The sequence below is a fragment of the Muscardinus avellanarius genome (assembly GCF_963383645.1).
Source record: "Muscardinus avellanarius genome assembly, chromosome: 11".
In the NCBI taxonomy this organism is placed as follows: Eukaryota; Metazoa; Chordata; class Mammalia; order Rodentia; family Gliridae; genus Muscardinus; species Muscardinus avellanarius.
In genome coordinates, this window is record NC_137797.1 from 50,475,524 (window position 1) to 50,490,927 (window position 15,404).

Sequence of the window (15,404 nt, forward strand, 5' to 3'; positions counted from 1 at the left end):
GGGCTTTCTGGAGAAGTGAGATGAAAGTTAAATCTTCATAAGCTCTAGGGTGGGTTGATACAAGGAGACAATTAGGGGAAAAACAGAACAGCCATAAAGGACTGGGAAGCAAAAAGTGGTCCTGGGTTCATTTCAGGAGAGAAGTCTGCGGAGAGGCTTCTTAGCTAGTAGTTAGCCCCTATATACTCTATATCCCAAGTATAGGGAGGTATAAAACATTTATATTATGCAGACTATGGGGACCTTCCTAAAGACAGAGCCAGGCCAGAGGAACCGAGTTAAGGAAATTAATTCTATTACCTTGAAAAGAAAAATGGGCTGCGTATGGTGGCACACGCTTGTAATCCAGCATTTGGGAGGCTGAGACAGGAGGATCGTAGTTTGCGGACAGCCTCAGCTACTTAGTGAGGCCCTTTGCAACTCAGTGAGAACCTATTTCAAAATGAAGGATAAAAAATAGGGCTGGGGGTGTAGCTGGGAGGTAGAATGCCCCTGGGTTCCATTCCCAGTAACGGCAAAAGAAAAAAAAAGAAAGAAAGATGGAGGCTAAAGTTCATTATTTTCCTAATACAAAAAGGTGCCTTCTTTTGCTTCGGTGGCATGATTACAATTTCAGTAGCCTAGAAGCGTGGCCTTACTTCATTCAGTCACTATGGTCAGAGACTAAGGACTCCAGTCTAGAGGATGTTTACATGCAAGATTTGGGTTGAAAAAAAGGGGGGAATGAAAAAAAAGAGGGGGGGGCTCTTAGAAAGGGGAAATTCACCCCAGCATTCACAGTTTACTGCCTACACCACTAGGCTGCTCCTGGGAACACTTTCCCAAATACCCCCAAATTCTCAGTTTCCCTATATTACTGTAGGCAGTTTCTGGGAAGCCGATCAATCTGCAAACACCTATTCTCAGCAGCTGCCAGCTCGGTCCACGTGTAGACCAAGATTTGGGGAAGGGTGGGTGGCTGTGTAGACGCTTCCTCCAGCTTCCTCCCTAGGTGTCTCTGGTCTGCCCCCATCTAGTCCCACCCCACCCCACCTCTAGTGTTCTGATGGGCTCCAGGTGCCTAAGGATCGCCCCAGTGGCTCCCGGCGGTAGCAGAGCCTGCTCCCATTGCAGCTGCAGCCGCTGCTAAGACCCGGAGGAGTGGAATTTCAATTTGAAACTCCGGTGCCGCGAGAGAGCCGGCGCTGGGCATGCTCAGTAGCCGCGGCGCGTCTGGGCTGCTGCAGGCGGTGCACTAGGGGCCGCGCTGCCTGCTCCCGCCTGGCGCGGGAGTCCACCCCACCGTCCCCAGGGCTGCGGGCTTCCAGAAGACCAAGCATTCGCCACCTCGGGGCGCCTCGCTCCCGCCCCGCTCCTGCCCCCCTCGCCCTGCGCCTCCTACTCTCCCCATCTCTTCGGGAGGTGAAGCTGGTGCTTGAATCTATGGGCACCACAGACCGCTCTGCAAACCCCAGCCGAGGACCCTGAGAACGAATCCTGGAAACCGGAGGACCCTGGGCAGTGGCTTTTTCTAATAGCACTTTGCCTGAAGTGGGGTCGTGGCGGCGGAGTTCCTCCTTCAGCTCTCAATGCAAGCACTATGCCCAGATCAGTCGGCTTCCCTGTGCTGTGCCTGCTTCTTAATCTTCACGCTGCAGGTAAGGGGTTGCCCGGCGTAGAGCTGGCGCTGTGGATGAGATGGGAAACTGCACATGCTTAAGGACTCAAGGGAAAGCTTGGCTCTCATAGAAAGCCTGAAAACGGCAAGGCAGGACAGTATCCGACAGGGAAGAGGTGAGGGAATACACCTGTTGGAAGTCCGAGGTTGAAAACTTAAGCTAAAATCAGCTCTTAATCTCTCTTTACCTTGTACGGATAATAGTGAACATTTTCAATATGAATCCAGCTTTGCTTCCCCGTTGCTCCCCCCCCCCCCGCCCCTCCAGCCCCGGACTCCCTGCTTCTGTTTTAGGCTATTTGCTCGACTGCAATTTTTTTTTTTTCCGGAGAGAGACAAGACAGCCTGCTGGATGGTAACATTTTCTACTGCAGAGCCTACATTCATAAGGGCTCTCTCGGTTTAGCGAGCTCTCACAGAGATGCCCTGGCTGTAACCCGAGGGACCACATCTCCGCCCAGATAGAAATACATGATTTACATTCACGATGCTGCTCCTGGCTCCTCTGGCCCCTGCTCTTGTCGCTCGAATTTTCTAAACCAATAAATAGAGATTTCAAGTAGATTCCGCTTTTCTCTTTCAGCACCATGGTCAGCGTCCGCTGGCACCAGACAAAATCCCAATCGCAGTTCCAAAGCTGTCAACCCCAGGGGTACTGTCCCTAGGGTAGGTTTGATGAGGTCTAACCAGTAGTGACTGTTCCCAAATATAAGTAGATTAGACTTCAGAACCACATTGGGTCTTGTATAGAAGCAAGATTTAGGAAGTACCTGGAAATTTTATGCCCCATGACTTTACAGACCCTGATTTTTAAATACATGCTACCTGTGTGTAGTCCAGGGACTTGCTGGACTGAATTCTTTATGATTTTTACACACCCGTAAACCCAAATAGAACATGGCAGAGAGATTTTAGGAACCCCACTGCGACAGCAGTTGTCCCTGCCATAGTCCAGTAGCAACCAAGGCATTTTCCTGCGTGTCTCATCCAATCACACATCCATTTCCCCAGCTAACATTTACGGAGTGCATACTGTGTTCTGGAGGTAGTAAGTAAAAATATGATTGTGAAATTACAATTCTTAGGATAGCTCTTAAAAAGAGTGGGTGATTCTTTTTTTGAGTGTGTGGTACTGGGGGTAAAACCCAGGGGCTTTTCTGCCTCCAGGCTATACTCCCAGACCTATTTTATACTTTATTTGGAAACAGGGTCTAAGTTGCTGAGAACCTCACTCAGTAGTAGCTGAGGCTGGCTTCGAACCTGTGCGATCCTCCTGTCTCAGCCTCCCAAGTGCTGGGATTACAAGCGTGCGTCACCACACCTGGCTGGTGATTCTTTTTTATGTATGCAATAATGGGAATGAAATAGAGTATTATTCTAGCTACTTTAATATATTCTTAATCTTTTGAGCAAATAATATATAGGAGTATTAAAGCTATAATTAAGTATGCATGATAATTGTTATAATTATGATGTTATATTGTATGATTTTCAGTAGTTCATTGGTATCTTTTGAAAACCAGAAAAAAAAGCAGTGACTTGGTTATTAAATTATTTTCAAACAGCTTGTAATGAATCCTTTCATTGCCATATACATTTTTAAATGTTGAAATATGGGATAAAAACTTATCTACTGCATTGGTTTTACTTACATTGTTGTTTAATGATAGGTCTAATACAAACATTTATTTCTCCCAAAAGTTTCAATTTTTATCAAGTTTAGTATTGAATTATCTGATAAAAATATCTGTGTATTTTTTGAAATTAATATGTAAACAAATCTTAAAGATTACATTTAATGTATATCAAGTAATTATAGCTTAAAGTAATAACTAACATGACTTTTAAATTACAAGTCATAAAATTGGTCATGTAGAAAATATTTCTAGTTTATTGCATATCACCATTTGGGATAAGGGAAAATAGAGGACTTTTGTTCATCAAAGGAGAAACCTAGAAGTCTGTAGCTCTAGGTAATACTTTGGAACTCTGCCAAAGGGTGTTCTACTAAAACCATCTCTGTTTTGACTTCTGAATTTGAAAAAATAATAAATAAGTATTCAGTCCATTTGAATTTTATAAGGCATGGCATTTAAAGGCTGTCTTTTCCAGATTTCAATTGCAATATGCTACATAGAAATTAATTGCATTCATATTTAATATTAGGCTTTCGATAGGTGTTTTATCACAACAGATTGCAAATTTTTATATTGTAGTTGACTTGCCAGTTTCATTTCAGATGCATTTTAATTTTAAACAGTAATTGTGGGTCACAAGCTGTCATCAGATTAAAATTCATCATGGTTATCTAATAACATTTTTCAGGCTTTCCATCAGAACTAAAAAACAACCACTGATTTTTTTTATCTTAGCTCCTGTAAATTCAGATAATAAGAAAATAAGTAGATAGGAGGAAAACAGCCAAGAAGTCATTGACTTCTCAACTTGTTGAATGTCTGGATTTATTTCTTTGACAGAGGCTCTGATCTCAGGACAGGCAGACTTCATAAAGAATGAAAATGAATTCTATACATTTGGGCCTCTTGGCTAAAAAGCTAATGGATCCATTTGGTTATGCCCAGGTTACTAGTACATTATGCTTGCAGAACTGATAACTTCTTAGAGTGCTTTAAGAATGGGAGAAGTTGGTTGACAGGATATAGATCTTCTTAGCTATATAATGATTTGTTTCCATGTTCCATAATGATAATGAAGTGCATTGTTTTCAAGCCAAAAGCTGTCCTCTAATTGTTTGGTTATGGTGGCCTATGACTCTGAAGGGGGAAAAAATTATTTTGACCCTGAGTTCTGGCTTGGTAGGAAGAGGTACTATGGTCTGTATGTAATGTCTATAGGCACAAAAATAGTGGGGTATAATGCCATGTAATTGCCATTGTGTGTAAGATCAAGAAATTGCTGAGCATAGAGCTCATTAGAGCAGCTGGACTCAACATGGCAGGTGATTTCCATAGATCTCCTTAACAAGCCAGTTATAGTTAATGTCCATTCATGGATTGTTTTATGGATGGCAAAGCTAAGATCCAAAACAGTGAAGTGCCAATTGACAGCATAGTCAGGAAGAAAACTCAGGGTCCCAGAGGAGTGACTCCATCAAATCATCTACTGATTCTAACAGCCCAGGCCACCATTGAGTTAGTGGTGCCAAATCTTTTCTTTCATACTTGTTCTTATTCCTTATTCCTGTGAACCAACATAATATGTAAACTACAGTTAAAAAGACTACATCAGCAATCTCCAAGAAGGCAATTAAAAGTTTCCTCAAGGCAGGGCGTGGTGGCGCACATTTATGCTTGGGAGGCTGAGACAGGAGGATCGCACAGGTTTGAAGCCAGCCTCGGCTACTCAGTGAGGCTCTCAGAAAGTTAGTGAGACCCTGTTTCCAAATAAAAATATAAAATAGGTCTGGGAGCATAACCCAGACGTAGAAAGCCCCTGGATTCTACCCCCAGTACCACCAAAAATAAATAAATAAATAAATAAAAAAGCTTCCTCAATAATAGAGTTGTTTAAAAATCATTAAGTGAAACCCACAGATAATTTTCTTCAGGGTTACTTCTCTTTCTTTGTCCAAAGAATCATATTACATTTGAAGAGATGATATGACTGATAGGGTAGTATTGTAATTGTGAAGGAGGAGATTTGAGATCTTAAAAAATCTCAAATGCAAGCTTTCCCCTGCCCCCAGTGAATGCTTTTGTAAGAAAACAAACAGATTTTAATCAGTACTCTCTCCTCAAGCACTGGAAAAGTTTATTTCAAATTTCTACTTCGTCTTTATTGTCATTTTTTCTGAATGGCACAAAGACTACTTTCTTTCCTTTTTTTAGGTAATTTTTTATTGGTACATTATAGTAATCACTCATTTAGCCCTTTCCCAATTCCTACCCCATTCCCTTCCCTATTCCCCCTTCTCACGTTCTGCTTAATGATTGACTTTGATATGTTTTTTAATGTATATTAGAGATTTTCCCTCTTTGTTCCTCCTATCCCCCTCAGTTAGGTCAACTTATTTGCTTATCTATTGGTTCTCCGTCTTTTTCTAGAGTTCCTCTTATGACCCATTTTATTCCTAGCTTCCGCATATTAGGGAAAGCATCCGATTTTTTACTTTTTTTGACTGACTAATCTCAATTAGCATAATGTTCTCCAGTTCCATCCATGTCTATGTAAATGACATAATTTTGTTTGACTTTATGGCTGAGTAAAATTTCGTTGTGTACATATCCCATAGTTTGGAAACCAAGTTACTAAACTAATGCAGGCATAGCTATGTTCATAGCCACACAATTCTCAAAGAATACTTTTAATGTGTCTCTTAAAGTTATCTCTGCACTCTCAAAAAAGGGCTTAGTGAATTTCTCTATGCCAAGAACTAGAGAAAGAAGAACTCCTATTATGGGGCCAAGAGAGCCTAGAAAGTGATTTTCATAAGCACCACACTTAAAAGACAAACTGATAGGAAAATGATACAGTACATTTTGGGATTTTTAAGATGTCCCACAGACCTCCAGAATCAGTTTTCCCTATTCAAAAACCACTCAACATAGTTCTCACAATGGCCCAAGATCTGCTAGAGTCCCACATTAACTATTACTCATTTCTTACTACTTTTATTATTTCCCTTCAGTCATATTAGTCTTCTTTCTCTTTCTACAAGATACTGGGTGTTCACCCAGCTTATGTATTTTGCATTGTTCTTTGCCTGAAACACTTTCCAGTTATCTTAGTTGGCTTAATGTCTCAACAACTTTTGAGTCTTTACTCACATGTTACCTTCTTAATGGGGCCCTCAGTTGTTCTCTTATTTCATATTCCATTCCCTTCACATACACAAGGAACTCTGGAATCTATTCTCTGATTGGCTTTTCCCCAGAGGTCTTTCACCACCTAACATACAATATATTTTACTTGTTTGTTTTGCTTATTATGTTCTCCCATCTCTGATTTAAAATGTAAACTTCTCAAAAGCACATTTTTTTTGTCTATTTTAATTTTCGTTGTATTTGCTGGGTATTGTGCCCTGACTAATACCTGAGGGCAGTGCCTGGTATAAATGCTTTTAAACAATAAATAAATATGTTGAAAAATAAACACAGCACAGCGCTATTACTAGTATCTCCAATGTGCATTTAATTTCTTCTCAGCACCCATGAAAAACCCATCTAGTCAACTTAGACACTTCCAAAACAGAGCTTCTTTATCCAAAATGCACATTCTTTTCTCAGAGTCTCAAATGCCCAGAGACATAGTACTGTCTCTGGAGGACTTTTCAACTATTACTAAATAAAGGGCAACAAGGTTGGACTTTGGAGACCAGAAGTACTGAGTGACAAAGTACTTTAAACTGATTGTCAGATGCTGAGCAATCTAATGCCTGGCTAGTTTGCTACATTTTCACTTAGTGAAAGGCCTTGTTTGTGTAGTAATGGCCAGGTGATATGAAAGCTAATATACAGGGGGATTTAAAGGCTCACTAGGAAGGCAAGCCTATCTGCTTCTTTGGCACTTGAGAGGCGTAGGAATATTTATATTAGAGATAACATATTTCTAGCACCTTGTCAAAATTTTGGGATGCAATATCCACATTTTCCTTCTCTTCTTTGTTTCTCTTCTACTTACCAGCTAACTCCACTCCTCATCTTATCACCCCATTCTTAAGCATAATTATGGAGCTTATCATAAGATGCCTTCTTGCTAATGAATATTTACATTATTTAACTAATTTGATCTCTTTTTGAATTTTGAAAGTTATTTTCACTGGACATGACAGCTGTTACTTCCCTTGTTCCCCTCTTAGGTCTTCCTCTATTATTTAATAGTTGGTACTCTCTAGATGTTTGTGTTACTATTATCATTTTCTATATATACAAAATGCATATTTCTATCCCAGATATTGCTTCTGAACCTCATTTCTATAATTACAATCACCTAGACGTCATTGGACATTTAACAAGAATCTTGCGCCAAACTGTTCGTATTTAGCACGGTCCCCATCAACATTTGTCTTAGTTTTATCTTTCTTATCCTTGTGAATACCACCAGGAGCCCACATAATCACTCAAGCCTGAAACTAATAACTCATCTTTGACCCTGCCTTTGCCATTTTTATACAAAATGTCACCAACTCTTCTCATCAAGTCTTCTCTACTCTTCTTGTCCATGTCACTGCCTTAGGATTTGTCCTTATTTCTCCTAAAATATCTCAGAATAACCTCCTGTCAAATTCATCCTTCATAATAACGTCTGGGGTAAAACTTTAAAATCATTTTTGATCAAGTTCTCTCTTTATAAAATTACTTAATAGCGCTATCTCCTCTTCCTTCTCTCAGAATTAAATACAAACTCATTGACATGGCAAAGCCTCTTATAATCAGCTATTTCCTATCTCCATTCCTATTTTCTATCACCCTATGTCCTTCATTCCATACCATTATTATGCTAAGACCAAATTTCTTTTGATTCGTCATGCCTTGCATCCTTTCTACATAGTTTAGTGTATCTAAAATACAAACATCTTTTTCTAGATGACTCTTACTCCAACTTAAAATTATAATCAAATGTCTTTCCTTTGATACTCCACCTCATTCAAGAAACTTTCTTGTATTTTTTGTGTCAGTTTTACTTCTTTATGAAGGTACTTAACCTGTATATTGATACTGTTTTAGAACAATAATAGAACTGTAACTTTTATGTATGGATGCCCATTTTCTAAAACCATCCTATTATCTAGTATGCCATCAATGAATGTTCAATGAATAAATAAATCATTGGGTATATTTTGCAAAATGAACTATGATAAATTATATTGACAAATAGATTATATCTCATATTTATGCCCATAAAAAGGAAAATTGACTGTATTACTGCTTCCTCAATTCAATTTACATTTATTGGTTACAAAGAAATGGAAACGGGACCAAAACATGGATTACTCATAAGTTTGTTCTCCATGAGCCTGGTGCTTTTGTAACATAATTGTGTGTTGAATTCCTCCTAGATGAATAGATACTCTTTGGTGACTATCTAGTACAGATTTAGAATAGAAATTGGGTTAATTATTTTAAAGAGATCAAGACATTGGTAAGTGACATAGACTAATAACTGTACACTAAGGAATAGACTTAGACCTTCTAATCCTGATTATGGATTGATTGTCATCTGTCTTGTAATAGCAAACATGAGTCATTTACGCATTCAAAATTAGGTGGGAGTGTTAAACAGTGGCTTCAATAAATCAAGATCCAAAGTAATCCCACCTTTTCTTGCTCCCTCAAACAAAAATCAAACCATCACAGAAAACGTCTAAGTGCTTCCATTATTGTACACTTTTTATTTCTCTTATTTCATGTGTAAATAGTCTTTATAGACCATAAAGTTTTTTGATCCCATACATTTTTCTTGTGAGAAATATTATACATGAAGAGTGGAGATTGTTTTATGAATGGTAAAAAGTTCCTTTTTACAAGACAATGGAATCTAAAGCCTGTTCTTTGTCATTTGTGTTAATTATAACACGGATGTTTTATTTTATGGCAAGTTTATTGTTAAATATTTTCAAAGCTGTTTGGTGGAGTCAAATTCAAAATATAGAGAAGCCATTTTTCCCTTTAAAGGAGATTTTGAAAGAACTTCAAAGCACTTACAAATGTTGACATACTTAGAATATAATTGATGTCTCCCAATATAAAGGACTCTGATAGCTTTGAAAAGAAAAATATAATAGTAGATTATATTGTAAGATAAATTTCCTAATGTTCACATACCACATAATGTAACAATAAGTGCCTATATAATTAGGATATTTGTCATTGAAAGACAATTAGCAAATTTATGTTGTGAAAATTATCACTTTTCATCTAAATCACTTTCTACTCATAATGACTATCTAGACTTTTCTCATAATCAAATCTCATTTGATTTCAACATATTGAGATGATGATATCTATTAAAAATGCAGCTGCATGGGACCAACAACAAAGCAAAGCTAATTGTTTACATTAAGCAATAGTCTGGATCAATATGTCTAGCTGCAGTGAAGGAATTGCCAAGTTTTCCTGGCAAAATGTTTTTTCCTACTTCAAATTTAAAGTAATGCCCATTTTCTAACTTAAATGAGAAGAATGGCCTAAGATAGCCCTAAACTTTTGTTTTTTGGGGACAGATAACTTAAAGAGCATAAGGATAAAAGCAACATATACTGATTTGTAGACTAAACAAGACTCTATGGCTATTTCAGGAAAAGAATAGTTCAATTCTTGATGGAGACTGGAGAGAAAATAAAGCAGTATGCATAAGTGCGGGATTGGCTACTATCATTAGGTGACTTTTACTTACCTAGGAAAGATGCTCAATATGGAGCATGCCAAATATGTATCATGGTAAGTTAGGTCGAATGATCAAGCATCCACTGAAATAAAGGAATGGTATAAAATTATAAGAAACTTACTTTACTTTCTTGGTAAAAGATATTTTTTTCTTTTTTCAGCTCTCCCTGGAAGAAAACAAAGTAACTTAAACAGAAGTAAAAAGAAATTAAAATAAAAGGGAAAATGTCATGTTTTATATAACTTTTAGCAGAATACTGAAGTAGTTAAGAGTTAAATAGGATAATGTATGCAACCCTGCACCACCTAAATAAGTTCCATATAAGTATGAGAAAATATTTGATTTAGGGGTGAGAGGGTTTGGATGATAAGTGTTGACTAGTAGTTTGGAATAATTTTTTTTTTATTTCTGTATTTGAACCAGTGCAAGAGAAGTACACATTCTTGGGGTAAATTCCAACTGTTGTCATTTGGGCTTTATGTGCATAATTTTTATCTACTACAGGCATAAGCTCTGGCCATGTATGCATGTTTTTAATTGGTTTTGATGCTCTAAAACATCTATGTATCCACCAAATCTTTGTCAGTGCCTCACCTGGAAGTATTATCTAAGCATAGTTTCTGGCATTAGGTCTTCAGAAAGTCCCTATTTAAATGCATGGGAATTATAAATTTATCTTGATTTTTCTTGATGGCAAGTAGAAATGTGTAGTATATACATTGACTCAACAATTCTGAAATATCTAGTTCCTATTGCACTGTGGCCTTGTTTACTGGGTAGGCCAGATTTGTCATAGAAGCCACCTCCCTAACTGGTTTTTTGGAGGACAAACAGAGGGTGAGAAGTTCAAGAATGTGACTAGGGCTGCTGCTTATACCTCTATAGGCCTCCCTTTCATTGCCTGCTGCCTTGACAATCCTTCTACACTGACCAAATGACTCTCCTGTTTACCATTTTTAACCATGTAACTTCTAGATCACTGGGCTCCAGGTCCGGGTGGAAGGCTGCCTGTGTTTCTGTAGACACTGGTAAAGATAGGCCTGTTTGACAATAAAGGAATAGCATGAACAAGAACATAGACTGGAAATGGTCAAAGACAGACTCAAGCACTGACCACTCCCCTAACACCTAGGCTGATCTGTTACACCTATTCTGCCAGGTCTCTTCTCTCTGATGATTTCAACTCAGGTGTATGGATTATCTACAAATCCAGTCTGATGCACTCACAGGCTTTAGTCTACCAGAGCACTCATAGTTCAATTGTGGAACCTTTTCCACGTCCTTTTTCTCCTCTAGGCAAATCCATGGACAAAGACAGGCAGCTGTCTCAGTGCCTCTAAACATCCCATGACAGTTAATAAACTCCTTAGGGTGAGTCTCTCTATTGCTCACAATCCTGGTCTGGTTGGGTGTGATTCTGGGGATCCCTGGGCACCTCTGTCTCCAGAGTATCAGAACTTTCCATCTAGTGTCCACTGGTTATTTTTCAGAGTTTTCTTTCTACAGATTAGGAACTCCTGGTATTAAGAGTGCTTGAATTAAACATTTTATCATGCTATTTGCAACTTCTTTTTTTTTTTTTGGTGGTACTGGGGTTCCTGGAAGCCCTTCTACCTCCAGGCTACACTCCCAGACCTATTTTATATTTTTATTTAGAAACAGGGTCTCCTAAGCCAGCGCGCGCGGCTGGCTTCGAACCTGCGCGATCCTCCTGTCTCTGCCTCCTAAGCGCAGGGATTACAAGTGTACGCCACCACGCCCGGCCTATTTGCAACTTCTAAATCTGAGCATACACTGAAAACATATATACAAGAGGGTCACCTCTCAAGATAAACATTGGGTTTCACAGGATAAAGATAGATTTCTTTATAGGAAAGGAAGGAGGAAACAAAAGAATACGTCCTAAACTCCTATGATGTGTTAAGTTATACCAGATTCTTTTATAAGGCAATCATCCCACTCCCTAGGATAGAAAGTATGTTTTGAAATGGCATGATTATACTTCAAAAACAACAAAAATAGGACCTTACTCATATAATACAATAAAAGAAAAAAACGGGCTCTAAAATCTGACTACATTAGGTTGAACCCATCTTCTGCCATTTACTGTTTAAATTCTCTATACCTCCCTTTCCATGTCTGTAAAATAGGTCTAACACCAGGTGGTTTGAAGGTTTTCAAAAGCTAATGCATAAGGCTCCACAGCATGACACCTGGAACACTGAATTTATTCAGTAGTAATCGTAAGACATCGTATTAACATGTGAAAACTTTTATTGGTCCTATATTTCAGCTCTCATCTATGAAAATAAGAAATGTATAAATCTTTCAACAAAAACAATACACACACACACACACCGCATATTGTATAGTGCAAGTTTTTGTGTGTGTGTGTGTGGTACTGGGGATGGAACCCAGGGGCATTCTACTTCTGAGCTACAGCCCCAGCCCTACTTTTTTATTCTTTATTTTGAAACAGAGTCTCACTGAGTTGCAGAGGACCTCACTAGGTAACGAGAACTGCAATCCTTTATCTCAGCCTCCCAAATGCTGGGATTACAAGCATGTGCCACCATGCCCAGTTTGCAGTTTTATTTTATTTTTTTAAAACCACTCTAAAGCCTTTTGTGAAGAATACATGCCATAAAATTCAAATCTATGTGTCACATTGTCTTATAAATTTAAAATGCTCATAATTAGCAAGTTTGTATTGAACTCAATGCCATTTTCTTTTTTTTTATTGGTGTATTGCAATCATACATCAGAATGAAGTGGTATATATATATATATATACATATATCATATCATATATGCACACAGCACTTGTTGAGCCCTCCCCCAGTGCCCACTCCACTCCGGCTCCACTCCCTCCCCACCTTCCTATACACAACACTGTGACTGGCACTCAAGGCCACCTTCAAAACTGAGGTATATAAACTGCTTGGTCTCACTCATAGGTGGAATATAAAAAGTTGATTTCATAGAAGTAGAGTAGAATTCAGAAGCTGGGAGAATTACAGGGTAGATGCTGGTAAAAGGGTACATAGTTAAAGTTATACAGGAGGAATATTTTTAAAAGTTCATAGTGGGCAAGTATACAGAGACGGAAAATCCCTAAGTGATTACAGGGATTAGTGAGGGGGTGGAAGGAGCAGTGTGGTGAGGAAGAGGGAATGATGAACGACTGCATCTGACTATGGAGTTTCTTTTTTTTTGAGAAAAATGAAAATGCTCTAAAATTGATTGTAGGAATGTTTGTACAACTCTGCGTACAAACTAAAAACCATCAGATTATACAGATTAATGAGTGAATTATATGATTTGTGAATTGCATCCCAATAGAACTGTCTTTTAAAAAGCTTAAAGTAAGCCGGTTTTGGTGGTGCCCGCTTGTAATCCCAGTACTTGGGAGGCGAAGACAGGAGGATCGCAGGTTCGCGGACAGACTCAGCTACTAAGTGAGGCCTTCCGCAACTTAACGAGTCCCTGTTTTAAAATAAAGGATAAAATAAAACAGGACTGAGGGTGTATCTCAGAGTTAGAATGCCTCTGAGTTCATTCCCCAGTACTGCACAAGGAAAAAAACCTTAAAGTAAGACAGGAGTGGTGGTACATACCTGTAACACCAGTACTTGGAAGGCTGAGACAGGAGGATCACAGGTTCAAGGACAGCCTCAGCAACCTAGTGAGACACTGTTTCAAAACAAAAAATAAAAATAAAAAGGGCTAGAGGTATACCTTGAAGGTAGAATGCCCCAAGGTTTAATGCACTAAAACACACACACACACACACACACACACACACACCATAAAATATATGAAAGAAGAATATAGTCTAAACATCAGGTGGACTGCAATATTGCAATGCATGGTGGGCAGCCCCTCTGATGAAGGGTCCTTCAGTCTCAGGGAGAGGGCATGAGAACATGGACTGCCATCATTTCTGTTGCCCATTCCACAAACCACAACCAACAGGAGCCAATATACCCCTTCACTCTTAGAGAAATACATATAGAGAAGGGAAAGTTTGAAATCCTACGATGGATCTGAGTGGAGGGGAGCCTGAATAAAAGAAGTTTTGCTTTTGCAGTACTTTGCTTTGTGCCTTTGAAGATCCGGAGGATTTTTATAACCTTGGAAGATTTTGTTGAGAGTGAGTAAAAGTTCTTTTGTTTTGTAAAGTAGGAGTAGGTGCTTTGTTAAAGAGAAGAGAAGCAGTCAAATGTCCCCGTATATGTTTAGTCTTAAGCAAATGAATTTTAGAGAAAAATGATTATGAAAGCTGAGAATCTACAAAGTGTTTCTCTCTCCACGCCTGTGAGTGCCTCGGCCACTCCATATACTGTTATGGGCTGCTTATTTCAATTTGAAGATCCTGTCCACGTCTCTTGAGAATGTGTATGGCAGGGAAGGCTGTGTACTTCACGAAATCAAGCCACATTCCCACACAGCAACTTGGGGATCAGGCATCTCTGAGTTAGCTTGGTCTTCTATAAATTCCCAGTGGGTGCAGGATCAGAGTATAGGTCCACCAAGTGCCTGAAACAAAGGTGCCACTGGTTCCCTGTCCCTCCCTTAAAACATCAGCTCTCCCAGCTAGTGGAAACTTCCCCCATCCTTAGGGTCTTGAATTTTTTCCTGCAAAACTGTGTTCTTGGACTGGGCCTCCATCTCCAACTCTCTGCTTCTTCTCTACCACCAGTTAAAGTGTATAGTTCCTGCTTCCCATCCTGGGCAAGGTCTCTTCTCAATTAGCTGTGTTTTAAAAAGGATGTGATGTACTTATCTATTCCAGATAAGAATAGCTATTAATTAGCCCACGCTTGGGAGGCAGACACAGGAAGATCATATTGCGCAGGTTCAAAGCCAGCCTTACTGGCTTAAGAGACCCTGTTTCCAAATAAAATATAAAAATGGGTCTGGGAGTGTAGCCTGGAGGTAGAAGGATTTCCAGAAACCCCAGTACCACCAAAAGAAAAAAAAGAATAGCTGTTAATTATTTATTAATTCCCTATTGAACTTTCATTTTTCAAAAGAATCATTAGAATTCCATTGTGTGTATATCCCATAATTTTGTAATCATTCATCTGTTGACTGACATCTTGGCTGAGACACAGGAAGGACTCCAGACAAGGGAGGTGGAGAAACCTTAGTGGAGTGAAGGAGGGGACCTAACTGAAAGAAGTTGGAGGGGGGATGAAGACTTGATGAGGAAAACATTTCAATGGACATGATGCACACACACAACGTTATCAAAGCCAATCACTGTGTTGAGCATGGGAAGGTAGGGAGGGAGATAGAATGGGGTGAGAACTGGGAAGGGCTCAGTGAGCGCTGTGTGCATGTATGCCTCTATCACCCTGAACTTCATCATGATGTCTGATTACAAAGCACCAATAAA

General features: G+C 39.1%; 1 protein-coding gene across 1 annotated transcript in view; it reads left to right on the top strand.

Moving 5' to 3' along the window:
• Positions 1-1,449: 1,449 nt before the first annotated feature.
• The window catches only part of PTPRR (protein tyrosine phosphatase receptor type R), a gene marked incomplete at its 3' end in the record, with an annotated part of 263,199 nt that continues 249,244 nt past the window's right edge, over positions 1,450-15,404 (top strand). Inside the window, exon 1 of the mRNA XM_080705235.1 lies at positions 1,450-1,637. Within this exon, the coding sequence (XP_080561361.1) occupies positions 1,580-1,637 (58 nt within the window). The 5' untranslated portion in view covers positions 1,450-1,579. The remainder of the gene's footprint in view (positions 1,638-15,404) is intronic.